The sequence below is a fragment of the Colletotrichum gloeosporioides genome (assembly GCF_011800055.1).
Source record: "Colletotrichum gloeosporioides strain Lc1 chromosome Unknown consensus_99, whole genome shotgun sequence".
Lineage (NCBI taxonomy): Eukaryota > Fungi > Ascomycota > Sordariomycetes > Glomerellales > Glomerellaceae > Colletotrichum > Colletotrichum gloeosporioides.
Window position 1 is genome coordinate 380,749 of NW_025544744.1, and position 22,601 is coordinate 403,349.

Genomic DNA, 22,601 nt, shown 5'->3' on the forward strand with positions numbered 1-22,601 from the left:
GTCAACATGGCCACATGCGGTTCTTTGAGAATTACGTGTGCTCTGCGAACGCAATTAATTACTGCTGTTTCACAGTCAGCGCCCGTTCTTCTCGAGCTCTTTCTCGATTTCGATCCCGCGTCTATCTGGACTCGCTGAAATGTCGCGTAGGAAGGTAAGTTGACGACAGTATTGGATCGGAGCTGCCACTCGGCCGACGAGGCGTGAACTGTGCGAGAAGCAGGGTTGGCCGCATGGTTACCGTCGAGTTGGCGATCTCACAAACGGAGGTGGCGACGTTGGTGTTTTTGGGATCAAGTTAATTTGAATGGGAAAAAGCCGATTGAGAAACAGAAGTGGGCCAATGTACACCCTGAGATGTACACTTACCCACATCAATGCCTTTGGCCAAGGGAAAGATGGTGGCAGTTGTCTGTGCGAGATAAGCGAGCCGATAAGGTTCATCTGGGTACCTTATCCAGCAAAGGTACGTACCGTAGACACCTCACCTCCTCAGGGACATAGCCGATTCCAGTCCAGAAATCGGCAGTAGGTCCCTGAAGAAACTGGCAGGTGGTCCCTGAAGAACTCGGCACTTGGCCCCACCTCAAGTTGGCAGTTGGCCCTCGACACCCCTCGACACCGATGGGCCAGGGCAGGTGCCTGCGGCGAGGTACGTCCCCGGGAGATGTACCCGGGCCAACTGCGTCCTTTCCGTTTGTCTTCGCGTCAACTTCGATTCTCGAACTCCTTCCTTCCTTCCTTCACACTTCCCACTTCCACGTCTCTACAGGTTGCGACCAACCAACCAACCGTGTCGGCGCTTCTTTCTGAGACGTGACGAGTCTTCAGGTCGCTCTATCTACCAAGAGCCTACCTACCAAAGGGTCAAGATTTCCCCCGTTGTCGCATCAGCATCGCCACGATGGCTCCTGCCACTGAGCCTGCCGGTGAGTACCAGCCCGTCCACAGAGTCCCCAATGCCTGTTTGATCGGAGATTGACGCATTCTTTTCCATCTCACAGCGTACAAGGGCAACAAACTCCACCAGACTACCCTCAAGTTCATCGACGGCAACAAATCGCACCCGACCGAGACCCGGGCAGCAACCACGAAGAGCACGACCAGCGCCGCCGCAGCCGTCTAGAACCCGACCAAGGACAGCCACACCGTCGTCGCCACCAGTCCCAGAGTCCCTGCCGCCGTGATCACGAACGCGCGCGCCGGCGTGCACCCCAAGAATGGCCTCATCGTCATGTACAAGGTGCGGACTGGTGCCGTCGAGAAGTGGAAGCTCTCAAAGCGAGTCGACCTGGACGTTGTCGCTGCCTACTGGGCGAAAATGTCTGCCCGGACCGGCCTGACTGAGCGCGCTTGGTTGGCTCGACTTCGCTTCACATTCCGCGTCCAGCTGGCCCAGTTCCGGTTGGGCAGCGTCACCGTCGGCCCAAGCAAGAAGCGCAAACGCCGCAATGCCGATGACGATGATGGCGACTACAAGCCACCAGGCGCCTAACCGCTATACCTGGGCGTGCGCTTGGGTTCGAGCGGAGGAACGCAATACATGATGGATTCTGGGTGTGGGGCACTGATTTGTGGAATTATGGACCTTGGAAGTCTGGTCAGACTCATGCAGCTGCAGAGCGCTGTTGATATGTAGCCCTGAAAACGTGTGTTCGCCGCCCGGCATCCCAGCCCATACCATCCAGATCATATGGTACCGCGCAATTATTGTGACTGTGACCACCTGCTGTGCAGTGCGAATTTTCCTTAAGCAGGAGCTTCCCTGCGAGGAACGCTGCGAATGCCGCTGTCTGGCACCAGCCCGTACCATCTGTCCAGGATGGTACGCATCCTGGGAATGTATCCAACGCGAAGGCAAGTAAAATTGCCAAGTTCAACCAATCAAACAAGTCAATCATCATGTTCAAACTTGGTTGATTGCCCTAGGGTGGGCGCTGCTGTCGAGTACCCAGGCTGCGGGGATTGTCTCATTCATTCTTGATCGCATCTATTCAGAGCACATGCATCTTGCTCGTTTGCACACCGAACATACCGGACACACCGATGCACGTCACAATGCACACCGAAATTGCGAGAAGAGCCGCCGACCACTCACCATCCACAGCCCGCCGCATGATTGTGTCCGGCGCAAACAAGTCTTGTTCTGTTGGATTGCAGATGCAATTTTCACTCCTACGGTGGGCCATGAAGGTTCGAAGGCGACCTTGCGATGGTGAGCATGCCATGTGCAGTGTTTGACTGCATGTGGCTCGTGACCAGTTGGGCGATGGCGCGGGTGCGTGGCTGGTCACAAGTGCCGATGCTTCAGTGACTATGGTAGGATAGTAGGCACTCACGCCTTGGGGTGGAAGTCAAGATAGTCGAGAGGTGTGTGTGTATTAGGAAGAAGTCTCAACAGGCTAGCTACGCAGTCGGAGCCCAGAAGTAGGAGCTATCGGGCGGGTACGTACCGGGTGACTCAGCACCACGCGTCCCCCCCACACAATTGACGCCCTCGTCAATGAAGCTATTCGCAACTCAGAAGAAAAGAAACCGCCCCAAATGCTCATCGCAGGAACATCAGCTTAAACTGCAGAATGCAGTACCGGTCCAAACTGCTCATCGCAGTATCAAGAATGCCCCACTGCTCATCACAGTCCAGGAGCTCACTGCTCATCGCAGTCCAGATGCAAGTCAGAAAAAAAAAGGAAAGGAAAGGAAAAAAAAAACAATAACAGGCTCATCGCCTTAGGCTCATCGCCTCACTCCCAAGTAATCCATACGGATCTGATCAAGCAGCTCCGGTTCCACCAGATCCATCATTTCCCGGACGTCTCCACCAGTTTCGAAGATTCAGCAGTGATCCCATTCCGTCTACTCGGTTCCGTTTGCGGGGCTGGGCGACTGATGGCGACGGAGATCCTTCAGACCCAAGTCGGGCGGAACGCTGTCTCTTGCGGGAGCTAGAAGTAAGCAGTCGGGGCTGATCAAGTTGAGCTGGGGGGTTTGCGGCCTCCGGGCCATGTCGGCGTCAATTTGCCGTGCGATAATCTGCTCATCCGGAGTAGCAGCTGAGTAAGTAATTTGTTCATTTCGGGAAGCAGGTATGTATGAACGGCGCACGTTCTGGATCTGGATATCTGGAGACATTGTAACAGCTCCAAGTTGTCGGCGGCGCTCCGTCACCACCACTTCAGGCCAATCAGTCAGATCAATGAAGACAGCCCCAACCTGTCGGTCGCGGACAGGCGGCTCAGTACCCTCACGCTTAACCTGTCGATTGCGGCCAGGCGGCTGGGTGCTTTCACGCTTGATCCGAGAGTTATGATTGTCGTCCAAATCCAAGTCCTCCAGATCCAGGATGATTTCATCTGGGTTAATGCGTTCTCGAAATCGCTGCTGAACCTGCAGAACTCTCTCCATGACTCGGTCATGACACACCACTCCTTGATTCGCTGATTGTGCCCGGTTTGACGGTTGTCCAAAAGGTACCACCTGCTGATTCTCTGGTCGGACCCAAAAGGGTTGCTCCCTTTCGACCTGGCGTTCTCGACGCACTGGGGATACTGACGGTGGGGTGTATATATTCGGCACCGGTGCCAAAGGGTTCGGGGCTGGAGTAACAGCTGCATCCTGGTGGTGTTGAAGGAGTTGACTCCGATCATGCTGCTGTGATTGATCAAGCTGAACCTGTCCCCGTGATTGATCAAGCTGAACCTGTCCATTCGGCGCCAATGCCAAGGGGTTCGGAGCTGGAGCAACGGCTGCATCCTGACGGAAATGAAGGGGTCGAATCTGGTCCATCGTCGTGATTGATCAGGTCGGTTCTGGTCATCCGGTACACCGGGCGGCAGGCTCGGGGCATTCATCGCACGCCTCACCGGCGGTTGCTCCGGCATAGGCGGCATAGGAACGCCAGGTGCCCATTGTTGCAACAGCTCTCGACCAGCTCTGATGTCCTGTAATTCCTGCTCCTGTTGGCGCTGGATCAGCACAACTGATTTTCGCCTCTGGCGAAATCCTTCCGGTTCATTCAGAACCATGGCAGAATCCCGACGGGTTGCCAACGCAGCTGGGAGACCATCCCACACTGGCAGGGCGTCAGAGCCAACATGGATCGACTCCAGAGGTACCCGCTCGCGTTGTGCTCTTCCCACTCGGTCTCGCAATGCCAAGTTGTATTGATGTAACACCAATGGCGGGCCTCGGGCCAATAGATTGCGCACTGTTGCCTGTTGGGCCTGACTATTGAGTGGTGTATTGTTCTAAGACAAAACAAACGGGTGGATGACACAGAGATCCCCGATCGACGCTCCTGCAACTTGGATCTGAACACATCTTGCCCGTTGAAGGGTTCTGAGGTTCTCGATGTCAGTAGGATGCAGCAAATGCTCAAACGGAACTCGGGTCAGTCGGAATGCCTCGAAGATTTGCATCGGGTCGGATGACGGAAACGGGGGCGGAATGCCGTGGTTGTCTGAGATAGGCAGAGCCTGATATGGTCGCCGGATCTGAATGTCTGGCGCACAAAAGAGCAATGGCACCTCCTCGTCGGCGCCGTATCTTTTTGCCTCATTCAAGGTGTAGGGTTGCAGAGAACCAGGCCCCAATTGTCTGACACCGCGTCGGACCACGGATCGCTGGCAATGAGCCGGCACCAACGTCTCCGGCATCACGACAAGTCTGTATCCTTGGCTCGGATCTTTTCTCGTATTCCCCTGGTAGCCCGGGTGTCCCACCGACATAACATCAGGCAAAGCCAGGTCTCTCCAAATGGATTCGTCGCGGTCGGGAAAGACTGAGCGGCCCTGAATATCCGGCAGGGAAGATCCAGCCCATGATGACGGGCTAACACGCACAAAATCGATCAGCTCGACACCCATTGCCGTAATCAGGTCCGTGATCTCGCCGTCGTGAATTCCACCTGGATGGATCACATGTGTTTCCGGGAATACAGCTTGATCGGTTTGTCGGGCGGCATCAACAAATCGGAACGGATGAGCATATGCGCCCAGGGCGAAGCTGTCGTGAAGTCGGATAAAGTGCGGCATCAGCAGCAGAAATTCGCCGAGGCCCACTCGCGGCAGGCCCCCGTTTGGACGGAGTCGACCCTCTGTCTCCCAAGCTGCACTCTCCAAAATTGTCTTAGGTGGTGCATTTCTGTAGTACCAGAACGTAAAACAGAGCAGCACACTCAGCTCCAATGATTGGACATCATATGGGTATCGAGCCAAAAAAGCAGCCACTCTGTCAACCATGGCTCGAGGAATAGGCTTGTTGTTCAGGTTGACCACCCAGAGATACGCTCCATCCCAAAGATTCTGATCTGTCGTCGGCAAGTTGTCGTAAGAGGGCTGCGCAGTCGGCTCCATCGTCAAAGGGCGCAGAGGAATTCCTCGTGACCATTGCTGATCGCATTTTCGAAGGTAAGCTCGAATGGTGTCGTCAGGTGGGAGCTGAATCTGGGGAGCATCCTCCGGCCACAGGTTTGGGCCCAGTGCCAGGCGCTTGATGAAGAGCATTTGCTGTTCTCCACTGAGCATGTCCACAGCTGGGATATTGAATCCAGCCACAGCCTTTGTGGATCCATTAGCGAAATTCACCTGATTGTACTTGGTGGTAACGGCGGTGATCTCTCGCTTCGAAGCCTTGGACTGTCCAGCAGCAAACACAGGGGTCATTGATCGGCCTTCAATCCCAACGTAGAAGGAGTTCTCGGTGCTTTCCATTTGCTTCTGAATTTTCCTTGACGACTTCCGATCCGGGAAGTTATAGAAGTTGACTGCTCGAGACAGTACGCGGACTGTCACCCATTGGTAATCTTGGTTCAGCAATACGATCTGCTGCGGCGGATCGGCACCGATTCGGTTGGCGGGCTCCTCCATCACAATTTGGTTCCCAGTTCTCCACGCCAGTGAGCCCATTCGCTGGTACCCAGGATGGCCGGCCGGAAGTGGTCCAATGAATGGGGCAACTCTTGCAGACGTATTGCCGTGGATCTGGCCCAAGGGAACAGCGTCATCTTGGTTCTCATTCAATCCCAGTAGCTCCCCAACATCAGCGCCACCAATGTTGTCGAACGCCATAGTGGTACCTGCCGCAGAAATCGGGCTGATGAATCAGACCTGTCTCAAGGTTGATGACCCGTGGATCCAGCGCGAGGAATGATGGAGCTGAGTATGCTTGCCCGAACAGCAGATTGAAGGTAGGTCGAAAACTTCCGGTGAGTCTGAACATAACTCGGTAAGGTATAGATTAGGTCGTGAATAAGGTGGTCGAGCACAGGTCAGCGGTCTGCAGTGAGAATTCAGAAGTAAGCAAGATGTTGTCGTCCACAGTCAATCAGATTGACTGGTGGTAAGCAATTTTGAAGGTGAAACGGAATCGATCCAGAACGTCAGACCCGATCGATCACAGGTGATCGAAGAAGTACGCAGAGATGGCGGCGCATCCTAACGACCCAGGTGCTGAGTTGGTCGTAGAAGTGTGGGTGTGGCAGACTTTGGTGATGTGATAATTGCAATGTGTGGATTTTTTCTCTTCCTGCCTGAAAAATCGGAGCTGTGGGCAGCCTCCTAAAAAGAATTAATACACCACCCAGTTCCTCATTCGGAAAGCACTCCCAGTGTTCCTGCCAAAACAACAAAGGAGAACAACAATGCTGCATCAGTTTTCCACTCGGTTCCCTCGCTTTCGTCTCCGACCCAGCAACGTCGAGAACGGCAGTGTCAAATCCGACCCAATTTGCAGATACCCGGTACGAGGCCGGAAGAGCTTGAGATGGTCCTAATGCCTTGCGTGAGCTATAGGAGTACCATCCAACTGTTCCAACACATACGATGCCCGTCCGACTCGTGCTTTCACCGCGAACGGTCCGCGCCAACGAGGTTCCAACTTTGGTTGCTTGCCCTCCTGAACCACCATAACAAGATCTCCGGCTCTGAAGGGTTGGTACGCCCGCTGATCATGACGAGCAGCTTGTGCCGCCGCGGTCACCGACATCCGATCCGCAACTTCACGCCTGACTCCCTCCATTCTTGCCACATACCAAATTGCCGCCTCATCCAGCTCACTCTCAGGTGGCGGCGTCCACTCAGCTCCAACCTTAAACGATCCGGCAGCGAAGACTGGGGGCTGTGGCATGAACCCATACAAAATCTCATATGGCGTGAACAATAAGGACTGAATAAACCGCGTGTTGACCTTCAGCAGCTCCCGGGGAAGGTTCACGTCCCATTCATCAGCCTCGTACTTTCGGCTCAGTATCGATTTTGTGATGACATCCAAGAGGATTCGAATATGCGTCTCAACCATCCCGACAGATTTGTGTGCTTTCGCAGGTGCCGGCTGTACCTGAACTCCCCGTTTGTCCATTTTCAGGGCAAATTCCGCGGACGTAAACGCCCCTCCTGCATCCGGGTACAGAAGAGTTGGGACCAACCCCGACTCATCCATCCAGTCTTCCAAACAGCTCGCAGCATCCAGAGCTGATGCAGACTTGACAGGGATAGCCCAAAGGAATCGGGATAGGTAATCCACCCACACAAGAATCAGGGTGTAGCCAGTTTTCGTCCTTGGTAACGGTCCCAAGTGATCCAAGCCAACTACCTGCACAGGCGCGGTGATCTTCGACAATGGCAACTCCGTCATAGCCGGCTTCCGAGGACCTTAAGACGCACAGGGCCAACACCCAGCAATAAAGTCCACCACGTCTCGAGCCATCTCAGGCCAGAAGGCTCCGGCGACCAGCCTCCGCCGCGTCAGATTGGGGCCAAAATGTCCTCGATCATCATGAACATCTCTCAACGCCTGCGACACTTCGGATCTGATCAAACAGCGCTGTCTCGCTCCATTCGGGCCTTGGTGCCAAAGAATCCCCTCCTCAATGAAGTATGGTCGACTGCGCGTCCGCACCGAAGCCACAGCGTTGCGATCCAACCGGTCAGTGACGCCCTCAACGAGGTACGCACACATATCAGAGTACCACTCGTCCTGTAACCACTTTTTCATCTGGGGCATTTTGGATAGGGCTGATTGTGCCTTGAGGATTTGCAACGATAGAGCCATTGGAACAATTTCTTCTAGAATCTTCCAGAACCGCTCTGTATCGTTCCACGGAATATTGACATGAGGCAGCGGGCTGAGCTCACAATGAGCTGCTGAAGCTGAGCGCTCCGCTCTGTCCTCAGTGGCCTTCTCAATACGCGGTTCGGTCCCGTCCAACAGGTGCTGAATGGCCTTGTCCGCCACCTCGGTCAGGCGTGCTTTCTCACTGGTGACGGTTGCCTCGATTGACTGAAGGAGTTCGGCATATCCTCCCTTTCCGTCTTTCCATTGCCATCGTCCCTCCAGATCCATCTCCCCATGAGGCAAAAGCAGCTCTGAATCCTCACAGTCGTCAGACGGAAAGATCGTTCTGGACAAGGCATCTGCTGCAGCATTTCGGCGTGCAGGAATATATTCGATGCGGATGTTCAAGAGCCGAAGCTCGGTCACCCATCGAGCGCAGATGCCGTCGTGATGGCTGGACGACAGAAACCAGGTCAGAGGCTTGTGATCGGTATGGATCACCAATACATCCTCAGCCTTGAAGAAATGGGAATATCCCCAACAGAACTCCACAATCAACAAGAGTTCTCACTTGTAGGTGCCATAATTTCTCTGCGGCTTAGTGAACAAGAACAAGTCGTAAAGGATTAGAACCAATTCACCCATCTGATTCTACATCACCACACAACCGCCTGCGTATGCCGAAGCATCAGTATACACTGATAACAGCTCCCCACAAACAGGTCCATATAGAGTGACCGCCTCTACCAAGAGAGATTTGACGAGATCAAACGACGCCAACTCCAATGGCCCCCATTACCATAGAACAAACCCAGTCAATCAGTAGAGAGGGCGGGCAACTTCAGACAAGTTCTTCATCCATACACAACACAGCCCAGTCAACGCGAGGAATGCCCTCACCTCAGTCTGAGAAGTTAGCACCAGCCATTCCTGAATCTTCGCCACTCGATCAGCCTTAATTTCCACAATTCCTCCAACTTTGTAGACCTAACCCACAGCGACAATTAAGTTCATGCCAAGGGCAATCTTCTTACGGGACAGGCAAACCTTAGCCCACAGAAGTCGGGGCAGAAGATGATCTCTAACAAAGGCCCATTCGACTTCCCATGATTCAGATTTCATAAAGATGTCGTCGAAATAAATCTCCAACGGTGCCATTTAGCCCAGCTACAACAGCGTCAGCAGTGATGGTTCTAGGTTAGGTTCAGGAATCAGGCCCAAAAAGATCCAGCCGAATTCAGCCATTACATAACATAACAATCATCCCCCTTACATAACCCAAGTAGGCTGCAATTGCAGTCTCTCCAGCACGTTAAAGGCATAAATATAGCAGTAATCAGGATAGATTAATAAGGACCAATACGCATATTTGAGATCGAAATAGCTATATGTTTGGATGCGCGGGTCTGCCAAGTTCTCATGAATTTCGCGAAGGAGCGGATTAAACGTGGCCGGCAACTCCTCATCCACGAAGTGGTAGTTTATCGTCAAGCGATGCTCCCCCTAAGGGTTCTCAGTCTTTGGCACTAATACCGGCTCAGCCGACCATTCTGAGAGCTCACCATTGGCTGCCAATGTCGACTCGTACAGTCCTCCAGCGATGCCCTCTCCAATAAGCCGATGCAGCCAGTATTTTTGGGTAGCATTCCATCGGCGCCGTTTGCTGGAGTTCCAAGGCGTTGCACCCTCCTTCAGACGGGGAATGTGGGTATAAAGGTCTGTTGGAGGCAATTCGCTCAGCGTCGTACAAAAGAGCTCGCGATACGTATACATTGTTCGTTTGATTTCAAGAACAGCACTGTCCGGAAAATTCGGACCCAAAATCAGAGGTTCCTCGTCCCACCATTCGGTAATCACCTCAATCGGAGTAGACACATCCATGGTCAATAGTTCCACACGGCGGTCGACGGGAAACTTCGTCATCCCAACTGGCTTTGGTGCGGATATCTGGGCAGCGAATGATGATGGGATTCCTTCCGACAGAAGTGAAGTCCATGGCCGTAAATCATCTTGGTGTTGACAGCTCAGCGCTGAAAATAGCTCATACTCATGCAACACCTGCGGTGGACGGTCGATACGAGGAGCATGGAAGGACAGCCATGCAGCATTTGCGTCCAGCAGATGTGAATATCCAGGTCCAAAATCCTGGCGTTCCTGTCGAGAAGGCATTTTGTGCTCAACAGACGGCGGTTTAATGACTTGCCGAGGTCGGGGCCGAATCAGGCGTTTTCCGACACATCCGAGTCATCATCACTGCTTTGCTCCTCCTCTGAATCATCCGAGTCATCATCCAGAAGCGTCAACAGACGGCTTCGGTCCGGGATGAATGCATTCGGATCCGATCCCGCAGGTCCAAGAATCAGGTTGTGAGTTGTCGCTGCAGCCATGAGTGGCCCATCCACGAAGGTATCCCCAATCATGACGCGAGCTCCGAACACATCAATCACAGCCCGCACATCGTACAGCCATGGAAGGCCCAACAGCAGAAGCAAAGTCTGATCCGTGTCCTCGGGTCTGATGCAAGCCCACAGCTCACGCTTGATTCCATGCGTTATGACCTGAATTGCCACAAAGTGGGTGATGGTGCAGCTTCGTCCCTCCGCCGTAGTCATTCGGAGCCCTTCGAATCCAATACCGGACAATGGGTGCCGAACAAGACCGAACTGTTTGACAACCCTCGGCGAGATAATATTCATCTCACTACCTTGATCCGCTTGGACAGATCTGTCTGGGAATCGGTGGCGACTGTCTGACATTGCCAAAATGCAATCCACTCTGAAGGGTCGGGTCGCTGCATAGTTCTTGGAGAAGGCTCGAATATTCGCCGTTGGGTCCTTGGTTGTGACAATATGGCCCTGATGGACATAGCTCGCAGCACAAACCTCAACAGGAGCATTCTTGGAGCGCTTTCTTCTCGTTGTTTCGCGTCCAGACATAGCCCTCAACTGTCTTGCGAACTCGGGTGAAAGTCGCATCAGATACACAAGGGAGAGGTCGAAGGTGATTTTTCGGGCCAGATCAATCAGATCCAAAGGAGGCAGATCAGCACGGGCTTTGATCGGCGCCAATCCCACTCTCCGGCTTCGTTTCTGAGGGGCAGGATCATCCTCCACCGAGTTGAGCACATCATCCACGCGTCCCGTCGTCCGCTGGGTTGAAACATCGAAAAGGGCCCGAACAGCTGGATCTCTTTCGGCATGGGCAATCTGCTCTCCAAAGCCAGATCTGTCCACTGCTTTTCCCTTCCGGTCTTTGCGAGCGGAATTGTTTGGGTTGTTGATCTTGCGATTGGCCGTCTTGTTCAAAACAGTATTCATCCATGCATCTCCGGAGCCGGATGGTCCCGCCTGAGCCACCAGCGTACAGATTTTCGCCACCCTCTGATCGGCGCTGAGTGAGCTGTCCTCCAGGACGGACGCCACGCCCGCTGACAATGACGATGGCGGTTGCTCAGGTACGGTAGTCGATGGGTCTGGCGCTGATTCGCATTCTTCATCGAAGAGAGTGAACACCGGACACAGGTCCATTTCCTCAGGGACGATCTCGACATGACAGCTGCCAGGCGCTTTGCCATCCCACGGCGTATTCAGCTCCGTCTGTACAGTGGTGTCTGTCGGGGCAACTGGAGTAAGCGCCGCTGAGTAGTTGTGATGGCTCATCATTTCAGCAAAGTAGATCTGCGCCGAATGGACGTCTACCATTCCTTTGGGCGGGTGCTGACTCTGTGTAAAACTCTTCGTAGATGGGAAGAGAAGTGCACGAATGTAGGCCTTTTCCCACGGCTGTAGCTCTGGTCCTCGACACTAAGGGCTCTTGTGTCCCTCACAGCCACAGGTGCAGCAGACAATGCCACCTTCTGTTGGCATCTGAGCTCCATTTACAAATGGGTTCTTTGATTCGCTTCGGGGCGGGAGGTTCGCCAGATTCGGGTCTCGTCGGGAGAAATCGGTTCCCACGTCTCGGCCGCTTCGGTAGCCACCTCGGTTAGGCCTGTTTGTTCGGGGCGGAAACTGTTGCTGTTGGGTCTGATTGTTCTGTCCGCAGTAATTTTGATTGTTGTACTGACCTTGGTTGCCCTGAGCAACTTGATTCCGATTCGTCTGATCAGAAGTGTTTGGTGCATACCATTGACTCTGAACAGTTCCATATTGGCCGGCTTGGTTCTGCACTGGACCGTATGCTGGGAATTGCTGGCCACCCTGCGTCGGGGGCTGATACGGCAAGGCCTGCATTTGAGGGTGTCCCCATTGGGTCTGAACCACCTGCGGCAGCATCGGTGCCGGATGACTCCCAGTCAGCCCTGAATGGTACGCTCCAACTTGATGACCCTGCATAGCCATCTGACCAAACTGCTGGGCCAAGAGGTGATCCACCGGGACGGACGGGTTCTGTTGGGCCACAATTGCCTCTAGCATTCGAGCACGACTGGCAGCCGCTTTATGTTGCTCCTCTGCCTTTCGCTCATCAAGGACCTGTTGGGAAGTCTTGACCTTGTGGAATGCCTCGGGTAGGCCCTGAGCAGTCAGTGCCGACATGCTAATGGACTGATGCCTCAGTGCTGGATCATGCAGCCCTTTGATGAACTGGCGGATGATCTGTCCCAGCAGGACCTGCTGTGCCTGATTGAGGCTGTCCCCACTGGTATTCCGATCACTACAACCAGCGCTGTTCAGGACAGCAACGGCTCTGTTGTAATACGCGGCCAATGGCTCGCCGCTCTTTTGGTGAAGGGATTCAATGGTATCAACGGCGTTTGATTCGTCCACCAGTCTGGCAGGGAATCGGTCCCGAAGGGCTTGTTCCAACTTGTCCAAGTCCGCCTTGGTAGCCTGCTTGTTCTCAGCTCGGTCAACCGCGTCAGCCAATGCTGGGGTAGAGTCCAGGAAGGTTGCCGCCTCGCCATCACACTGCATGGAGATGGTTCTGATGACTTGGCTCGGATCAAGAGTCTGGTGACCCGCACGCTCAAAATCCCAATGAAGGCGACTGAGCCATCTTCGAGCAGCAACGTCTTTGCCCGAGAACGTTCCACACGTCAAGTCAGGCGGACGGGCCTGAACGGTCGAGTCCGTCGACGTAGTCAAATTGCTCATGTTTGCAGACGACAATGTAGACAGAAATGATTGGAGTGCTGCTACGTCATGCGGAGGCAGGGCCGATAATTGGGCTCTGATTACTGTGAGGTCTTGAGGATGCAGCACGGCTCCAGACAAATCGAACCCAGATGGTCGTGACAAGAGAACAGTTGGCGTAACGTCTGTCTGGTCAGGACCACGTGACGTTTCCGATGATGCCGAGGATGGTGCACGGTCTCGAAAACTCAGGCCGTATGAGTACGCTGAAGGGTAGTAGGTAGACAACAACGGTACTTGGTTCAGAGGTATCAGCTCCCTTTCGTCAGAGGTATCAGACGATGCAGGAGACCTTGCTGGAGATGGGGAACACGGTGCCGATGACAGAATACCGATGGGTGGAGTCCCACTTGGCCGGCAATCGCCAATATCTCCGGTATCAGTCAGGTCTGACGCCACGGTGCAAAATGCCACAGCAAGCGTGCCAGACACCACAAGCAAGCAGTAGAGATGGTCGACGAGAGTATTCAGGCAGGAAGAGATGGTCGACGCGATCTTTCAGGCAGGAAGAGATGGTCGACGAGAGTATTGAATCGATGCCGATGGCACAGGGCCAATCTGCCTGATGAAGTTGGATCAGAGTGGTTGGTTGGAGATACGTCGTTGGATGCGTGACGTTGGATGTGTGACGTTGGAGGTCACGACACGCAGGCTCCTCCTCCTAGATGATGGCCTCGATAATGGCAATCCGCACGACGATCTAGGCTTGGAGTCCTGCAAAGATGGGCAAGCGACATGATTCAAGGTCATGATTGTCGGTAGCTAAAGATTTTGGGGTCAAGCCCTTCTTGCCAGATGCTCACCCGCTCGCGCGCCGCCGTGGCCAACGTGTAAGTCGGGTCCCTGCAAGTATTGCCTTTGCGTCCGCCTCCACGTCATCGTTGCCGACCGTGCAGACAGGCGTTTCCGGAGTCGAGATTGAAAAAGAGTGGCCGCGCAGGCATAACAACTGCTAAAATCAAATGTCTTTTACTTCCGATCGCTCATCACGACCCCTATTCGCAATTTCGCGCTACTTGTAAGAACACGTCGACCCCGCAGCTGCATTCCCCGTCTGCGGCGATGCACAATACTCAGTGCACCAGGCCGTGTCAAGGAGCTCGCCTGACGAAACAAACTCTAGTGTGGAAATCGTTCCTTTCGCTCACATTCCCATATCGCTAGATATAACAGAATCTATGCATACATGCCTGTTTCAGTAGTAGGCTATAGTTATAGAAGAATTAATCTAGAAAGTGAATGTAAGCTATGAACAGAGGTGCAGGTATTCGCGATATTGCGCTGAGTGAGGAACGTACCTCTGAATTGGGGCAGATACAGGTCAAAAGCTGCCACAGTCCATCAGGGTCGTGGCAGGTTCTCGCGAAAGGTGCCACAGTTATGGGCGGAAAATAAAGAAGCTGCCACGCCTGATATTCCCAGGTGGGGGGGGCAGGGACCATCTCAGCAGGTGCTATGCAACGAGGGAGCAATGTTATTTCCTTCTCTGCACCTGCTGCTGCTCCCTATCTAGTTAATGCTGATGCTGAAAAACGTCATATTTGTTTCAACCGCCTCGGACAGTCGCCAGTGACTCCTCCTTTTGGCTCTTGGACTTGATAACACCCGCTCTTCAACGGTTCTCCGGTCTTGAGCCCGACGTCTTTCATCCCAGGCGCGGCGCTGCAGTCTGCGGTCCTCCCTTGACTGGTTCAACAAATGCCAAATCATATTAGCACCGTTTTTGCCCCATCCGTCGATCCTCGTCCGCTGATCTTCTCCTCGCTAACCTCTTTGACTTCTATTGCCCGAGGATGCCGCGCGATGCACAACATTCCATTAGAAGTCATCACACCTCATGTTCTCGTTTTGTCGTCGGCCATAGCATCCGCTTCGAACTGCGATGGAGGCCACCCATCGACACCAGCCATATTCGTCTCTTGAAGCCTTTCCACGACCGTCCACTTTCGCGCGACATCTGCTGATAACACAGCCATGCCCAACCTCTGCCCCGAATCTCGGCTTATGAAGTCCACCCCCGAGTCGCGCCCGGTTCCGAAGTCAACTTTCTGCCCTGATTAGATAACGGCCTGCAGCTTCGGTACGAATCTGTCGCATGAACTTCATCACACAGCGTCGAACATGACTCCACGCCGCCCCAAGGCACCGCTCAAGATCCAATACCCGTCTTCTCGAGACCTTGTCAAACCATCGCGAAGGACCACGAAGTCAGACCGAGCCACAGCCACAGCCAAGCCAAGAAGGCCTCCATCGTTGATGACGGCAAGAACGCATCTCCATGAAGGGAACATTGCGCAGACCCAGACGGATGCGAGGAGCTTGGGCATGCATCCATGGACCAATAATAACAGGCCAAAAAGGACGGTGCATTGCCACTCCTATCTACGATTACAAACAGACTAAGACGCCAGCCCACGCAGCATTGGTCAACAATATAGACGCCTACACTAACGAGGTATTCAGAGATGGTCTAGCTAAATGCAAATGCGGTGCTGATCTCTCGTCGAAAGCAACATAGGACGAGAAATGCAAGCTACAAGAGCTGTGCGATAATCATGAGAAACAATGTATGCCTGGATCAAGAGTCAATGCGCGAAGGATTCTAATATCTAGTTCAAGAGCGATCCCGTGGAGCTGCAGGGGCTGACAATAACGATGTCGGCGTGCTCATGGGCTTCACCATCACTGAACCGGAAGAGTTACTGATGGCTTGGGTTGCCGTCGTCAGGACGAGTCCAAACCTTTCCCTGCTCGAGGAACCGCTACGAATGAACACCCCAAAACCCTCAAGATGGGAGAAATGAAAGTTCCCCGTCAGACTCCAAGATGGCACCTCTCCCTGGCCTGAATAGTGGGAAAAGTCGGCAGTCTGCCTGCCGGCTTGCGGTCGCACGGACGCGAAGTTATGGGAGGGTTCCTGATGAAGGCAACTGATTCGATGAATTCGCCTTCTCTTGAATCGTCAAACAGTCGCTTGCCACCTTGGAGAGTCGCAAATGCATCGCCGTGAGCGTTTGACCTTTCGATTTAATAGCTAACGTGAAGCATACCCCATCGTGGAAGATGATGAACTGCCATTCTCTCGCGCTAGGCCCTTAATAATGGCGCTTGCCTATCGAGTCTGCCCCTCCTGGTTGCCGGAACTGGCATTGCGGATGGTGGCACGACCGCCGAGTCAAGCAAGCCAGCCACCCCAGCGCTCCCCAGATACTGCTGCAGAGACTCTCGTTGGGACAAAAAGAAGTGTTCTGCAAAGCTGTCATTAATATCGTTGGATACCTTAGTGTTCCGAGACCTGCATGGCGCGGCGACTTCGAAGACCACAGCGTTCGAGACTTGGGTGAAAAGTTCACGGACCTCTAGCGTTCTAGAAGTCAGGCAAGATGGCATCATTCATCAACCTGCTGCCCTGGTATTAGAGCACGTGGAAGATACGGCGTCAAGAACGGGGCAGCTTTTTGTGGCACTGCCGTCGCGGTGCCGTTCTAAAGATGATGGCGGAGAAGAGAAATTTAATCAGGGTGCGCACCATGCTTGACTGATTGTCACTTGGATCCAGCTTACATGAGCTGACGGAATCAAAGAGCAAAAGGTGCTTAGAGAGTGGATACAAAATAGTCTCTGGTGGTCCAGTTCAACCGAACGCTGCTGGCATGATTTCGGTATGGAATACCCCCCGTTCTAGCTTTATTGCCGTATGATTCTGCGTCCCGGAGAGACTTTTGACGGTGGATGATGTGACTGCGTCCGGAGCATGCTCCGGGGGATCAATCTCCCTTTCTGATGATCAATTTCCGAGCCGCTTGACGCATCGACAGGCAACCATGAAATCACACACCGTGGTATGCTGGCCTCAGTGTTCTCTCAGGCTCAAGCTGTACTGCACGCCAGAATGTCGGGTCTGGACACATGTGGATGAAGTCATGTATCAGGACGTCTCGTGGATTATGTTAGGGGTTGGAGCTGGACGTTTCATCACAGTTCTCCGGACGATTCTGCGCAAGACTGGAAGCGTAATAGAGCCTGTGGGGACAGAGCCGGACAATGCCATGAGGATCTCAGGTATGGGGGCAAGGGAAGGAGATCGATTCTTCAAAAGCTTCCCTTGAAGGCGCCAGCACGAGGGTAGAGTGAACGGTGGTATCATTCGGGGCGGTATTAGGCAGATATTTATGCTCTTCTATGCATGGCAGGCGAAGAGTTTAACCTTGGCCCTCATAACCTGTAAAAGCAGGATGAGCTTCACAAGACGGAAGAAATCATGGATGAAACATGAAGGGTGTCATTTGTGCGGGTGAGGCCACGGCCGAGATGAATCAACTCGCTGCAGGGCTCATCAAAAAGGCCCGAGATAAGGCTTCAAAATTTCCCACCTGATTGAAACGCATTTCTCACGACGGCTGCTTGAATGAGTCTATAATATGTGATATGTCTTGGTTCCCAAATGTTTGCGCTCGCTCAACCGTCCGGAGCGGAGATCGCCCAGCAGCCGCGCGGAATGTTTGACGGAGAGGAAAATGTGGAATGGAGATTGATTGCGACGCTTTTGAAGGTGAAAAGGTCATTTTTTTATCGTTCTTGAGTTCACAACTGCGCTAATTCTTGCAGTCTGGCATTTTGGGATGAAGTTGTTCAAAAATGAACTGTTGCTAGTGAACTATTAAGATGATGTCCGAAGTTGGTGTGTGAACAGCAGTCATTTGATCTCACGAAGGTTTCTAGCTATCTTCCTGAGAACGCGTGGTCATCCGGGAACAGCCAATGCCCAAGATCTTAAGAATTCAAGTCGTTCATGTCATCAATCTCCATGACAACCCAAGTGGCAGTAGTCTTGATGAATTAAATCACGCTGACTCAATATGAAAGTTTGATTAGGGAGTGAGAAGAAGCCAGAAGTGCATCCCCTTTTTGAAAGTATTCATACCTGGCTCTTGCAGCTTTGTTGAAGTTACAACGTGGCGCTTGGCACGGAAGATTGAGGGCGTCATCTCTCGCGAGCCGAGAATCGATTGTGTCTCCATACTGGAAGTGTTACAACGTCTGCCAAGGTTCCTGGGTTTCAGGTCGCCGGAAATATGAAAGCTGTCCGTGATACCAGCCTCTGAAGCAAGGCGGGCAAGCGCGCAAACTTTCTCCGATGTGGTTTGGCTTTTTGAGGTGCGATCTCACTTACAATTTCAAATGTTCTTTTAAATAGCACCTTGTGGGCTACCCAAACTCGTCCTCACGTAAAATTTGAATATACTGGTGTCGAACTCGTTTCTAAGACTTGAGAGGTGTGCCAACAGGGTGATGTAAATTAACTTGTGATTGCCAGCTGAGTCTGCTGCCCACCATATCTTGAAGAGACAAGTCTGCTGAAAGTTGCTCTCCGAAGTAGATGGCACCAAAAAAAAGCGAGGCTACTAACTGGATCGGTAGAACGAGGATAGCATCATGGGAGGACGCCGGGGTTATCGATATGAAGGGAGGTCTGCGGGAATATGATAATATGATATTGTATAAAAGCTTGAAGTTCTTGCTTGGGTTCAACTGTAGGATACTCGTTCAGATGTAGCAGTGTTACGTTCAAGTTTTGTGACCGGAAGTCCCTACGGAGGCATCTGAAGCTTTCATCGAACAATTCCGGAGATCCCCAAGGTGAATCACGCATCGTGTTACAAATAACAGTACTTTGCTTCTGGAATAACTTGCAAAGCTTCCAAGTCAGTGGAGGGCTATTCTGCGCGCTCATCATTGTCAGCATAAGATCAGCAAAGCCTCAAAGTCGCTCTCTCTCAAGCAGCCCAGGATCGCGAGAGTATCCCTAAACAATTTTGAGAAAGGCCAAAGGTACAGGGGATGCCGTGCCTTTAGGTGTCTTCCCATACTCGGATGCGTCTGAGGCTTGGGAATCCCTCTGTATGGTATCGATTTGATGCGTTCGCCAATGGCTTTTCTGATCTTCGGCAGTTGAGGCTTGTGGGGATCTGTCCGACTGCGGCCTTGGATGCCCCTCTTTGGGCGAAGAGGGTCAAGGGCCGGTAGTAGCTTTCGGTCCCATCGAGAGTACGGGTGCACTAGAGCTCTCTGGATCCAGTAAACATCATCATACCACTAAGATGATGCTTCCCTGCCGTCTCTGCCACTTTCTTGGCACGTAGTAGGTGATGCGACGAGGAAAGTAACTTGAAGAAATTGCCCGATTTTGTCGGTCCTCTTCGCTCGGCACATGGTGGCAGTGAGGAAATATTCGGAAAAAGTAGAAGCAAGGCGGCAGTCAGCGGCGCCACTTTGGACCTGACTGTCTTAATGGGGATGGTAGTTTCGACGAAGAGAAATAGAAAGGAATGACAAAAGAAGGAAAACCAAAAATGAAGACGCCTTATTCTGCCAGTGCATACTTTTCGATACCAGGGGCACTTCAGCGACCTCTGTCTGGGTCCCGGCTCACGCCCGCTCCTAAATCCCCAGTCCATCTAAATCTCTGCTCTCTGAACTCCATTCGGCAATGCCCCATCCAGAAAATCCCCGCAGATACCCCAGTTGCATACTCAGCTTGACGACGCATGCTTTCGATCTGCAAGATGCAACACAGACTACATTAGATAGGTAACGTGATTTCTTCAAGCCCCACCTCACCAGGCCCACAGCGACTGGCGCGCTGGTGGTTCTTTACAGTCTGTTACGTTAATAGCGTCCGCCCCCCCTTTTTACTGAAATTACGTATGTATAATCCCTATATATATATAAAAATTTACCTAATACTACGTAGATACTTATAGTATAGTAATTAACCTATTTTAATAGTTTTAATTAATCTATTCCTATTAAATCTTATTATTTAAGGGTATTATAATACCTCCTAAATATTACTATATAGCTTAGTAGGTAGATAATAACCTATTTAGGTATTATCTATTACTTATTACTAATAGTATATAGAAATAATAATATATATAATAACTAGTATAGGATATTACTAAAGATCCTCTTTAATACTTTACTTCACTATTAATTAGGATTATTATATTTACTAAGAGGGCTTACTAAGTTATTACTATTAAAGAAGCTACTAAAGAGGTTACTATTAAGGTTATTATTACTAAAACTAAACTTAAAATTAATAATTTAGTAGCTCCTAAATCTATATTATAAAAAAGGTATATATTTATAATACCTCTATTATTATAAAAAGCTCTAAAAATATCCTCTTACTAAAAAGTAATAATAATATAAAGGAAATAAAAAAAGGATCTACTATATATAATTTAGCTCTAAAATACCCTACTTTTATTAATACTATTATTTTAATTAAACTTAACTTTAATTAACTTAACCCCTTATTAAACTACTTAATTTATAGATAATATACCTATAGCTCCTTACTATAGTATTAATAATATATTTATATTATTTTATAATATATTTAAAGAAGAGGATAATATAAGTAATAAGGAACTAACTCTACTATAAATCTAAGTTACTTATAGCTTAGTATTTAAAGATAATAATTTACTTATTCTTAATCTAACTATTAAGAGTATTATATATAATAGATTTAGTATTACTAATATATTAGATATAAATAATAGAGACTAAGAGGTAAATAGTAGTACCTAACTTAAAGTAGAAGTAACTTATTTATATATTCTAAAGAAAGCTAGTATTATTATTATTATTACTTAGAGGAAGCTTATTAGTATATCTAAACTAATATTAATCTTTATTTAGGTTTATCTATCTATTAGAGGGGTTATTTAGCTAAGTATTCTATAGGTTAATATTATTCCCTCTCTTAAATAAACTAAAGAGAGAGGTAAAGTCTACTTTATTATTAAGTAATAATATAGTGTTATATTAATCTCTAGTAATATAGTAACTAATATATAAATACTTTAAAAAGGTAGCTAAGTAGGCGTTTTAGTTAATATATAAGAGGTAATTAATTATAAGTTTAATAATCTTATAAATATTAAATATTAGAAGGAGGGTATATATAGATAACTTCTCTATATATATATTTACTTAAAGTACTAGAAATATAAGAATAGTTTAGGTAATAAGAAGTTTAACTAGTATTATATACTAAGTTAGAAGTACTATAAGATTAAATCTCACTATATAGAGAAATAAGTAAAAGTTTTTATAACTAAATAGATTAGTATTACTAATATAGAACTACCTAAAGAACTATTTAGTAAGATTCTTTATAACTAGTTTATAGAGGATTAGAAATACTAAAATAAGAGAAGTAAGAATATTATTAAAGTTAATAATAATTAGGAGATAATAGTGATAATAAAAGAGAAGGCTAAAAATACTATACTTCTATTATTAAGGTTAAGATCTAGCCTAACTAATACTAATAGTAATACTATTATTAATATATATAGTAATATAGGGGTATTAAATTATTATTTTTAATATCCTAACTTATATATATAGCTACTACTACTAGTATTAATATTAATAGTATATTAGCTATATATAAATATCTTATAGTATTTATTACTAACTCTTTTACTATTAAACCTTCTAAGTACTTATTAACTAAGTATTATACTCTTAATTTATTTATCCTTATTAGTAGTATTAGATTTACTCTAAAAAGTTTTAGATTAAGTAGCTAGCTTTATTAAGTAGTTTATATCTATCTATAGTAAGTAATATAATATTAATAAAGAGTTTAAAAAGAAGCTATAGAAATTATAATTAGTAAATAGTAGCTTATAAGTAGTTTATAAGTTACTAGATATTTAGTTTACTAAATATAATTTTATTTAAGATCTTATTAAAGATATTAAGAACTTAATTAAATTTTTTATAAATAATAACGCCTACTATAGAGGGTAATCTAATATTATTTCTAATATAATATCTTATTCTAAACTTTATTTAAACTATTAAGAGTTAGAAGGAGATATTTATATAAGAATATATACTAGATTACTAGGAGGGATAATAATAGTACTATTTAAAAACTCTATAGTGTTAGTTTTAAGTAAGTTAAGGTTATCTTAATATATTAATACCTTAGTATTACGTTAATTTATTAAATAAGAGATCTATAATATATTAATTAAAGTTAATTAATATAGTAAATATATATAGAGCTATTTACTATTAAATATAGCTAACTTTATAAGTATTTTAGAACTTTTTAGTTTTATTTTATTACTACTACTATTAGTATTATAGATATTACCTATATAGTTATAGATTAAATAAGATAAAGTTAAGTAAAGTAGTAAAAATAATTAGATTAAAATCTTAAGTAATATATTATTAATAGAGATATATTACTTAGAAGAGGATAAAGAAGAAGAGTAATATAATAAGAGTAATATAAAGTTTAACTATATATATAATTTTCTTATATAATATATTTAACTATAGAAAAGTCTACTTATAGCTATAGATTTAATACTACTACTA

General features: G+C 48.8%; 3 protein-coding genes and 2 pseudogenes across 5 annotated transcripts; 1 reads left to right on the top strand and 4 right to left on the bottom strand.

The window, feature by feature from the left end:
* Positions 1–904: 904 nt before the first annotated feature.
* Positions 905–1,495, top strand: GCG54_00015284 (annotated as a pseudogene). The gene is made up of 2 exons: positions 905–929; positions 1,005–1,495. Coding segments are annotated over exons 1-2 (516 nt in total).
* A 5,273-nt stretch (positions 1,496–6,768) lies between these two features.
* GCG54_00015285 (uncharacterized protein) lies at positions 6,769–7,632 on the bottom strand (the record flags this gene model as incomplete). The annotated part of the gene is made up of 1 exon (XM_045415094.1): positions 6,769–7,632. One exon carries the CDS (start codon positions 7,630–7,632, stop codon positions 6,769–6,771), a length of 864 nt encoding a protein of 287 aa, XP_045257463.1.
* An 18-nt stretch (positions 7,633–7,650) lies between these two features.
* Positions 7,651–8,697, bottom strand: GCG54_00015286 (uncharacterized protein; the record flags this gene model as incomplete). Its single annotated transcript, XM_045415095.1, has 2 exons — positions 7,651–8,254; positions 8,624–8,697. The coding sequence occupies 2 exons, from the start codon at positions 8,695–8,697 to the stop codon at positions 7,651–7,653; spliced, it is 678 nt and encodes a 225-aa protein (XP_045257464.1).
* Positions 8,698–8,871: 174 nt separating this feature from the next.
* GCG54_00015287 lies at positions 8,872–9,210 on the bottom strand (annotated as a pseudogene). The gene has a single exon. A coding segment is annotated over exon 1 (339 nt).
* Positions 9,211–12,036: 2,826 nt separating this feature from the next.
* GCG54_00015288 (uncharacterized protein) lies at positions 12,037–13,145 on the bottom strand (the record flags this gene model as incomplete). The annotated part of the gene is made up of 2 exons (XM_045415096.1): positions 12,037–12,062; positions 12,119–13,145. 2 exons carry the CDS (start codon positions 13,143–13,145, stop codon positions 12,037–12,039), a joined length of 1,053 nt encoding a protein of 350 aa, XP_045257465.1.
* Positions 13,146–22,601: the final 9,456 nt, after the last annotated feature.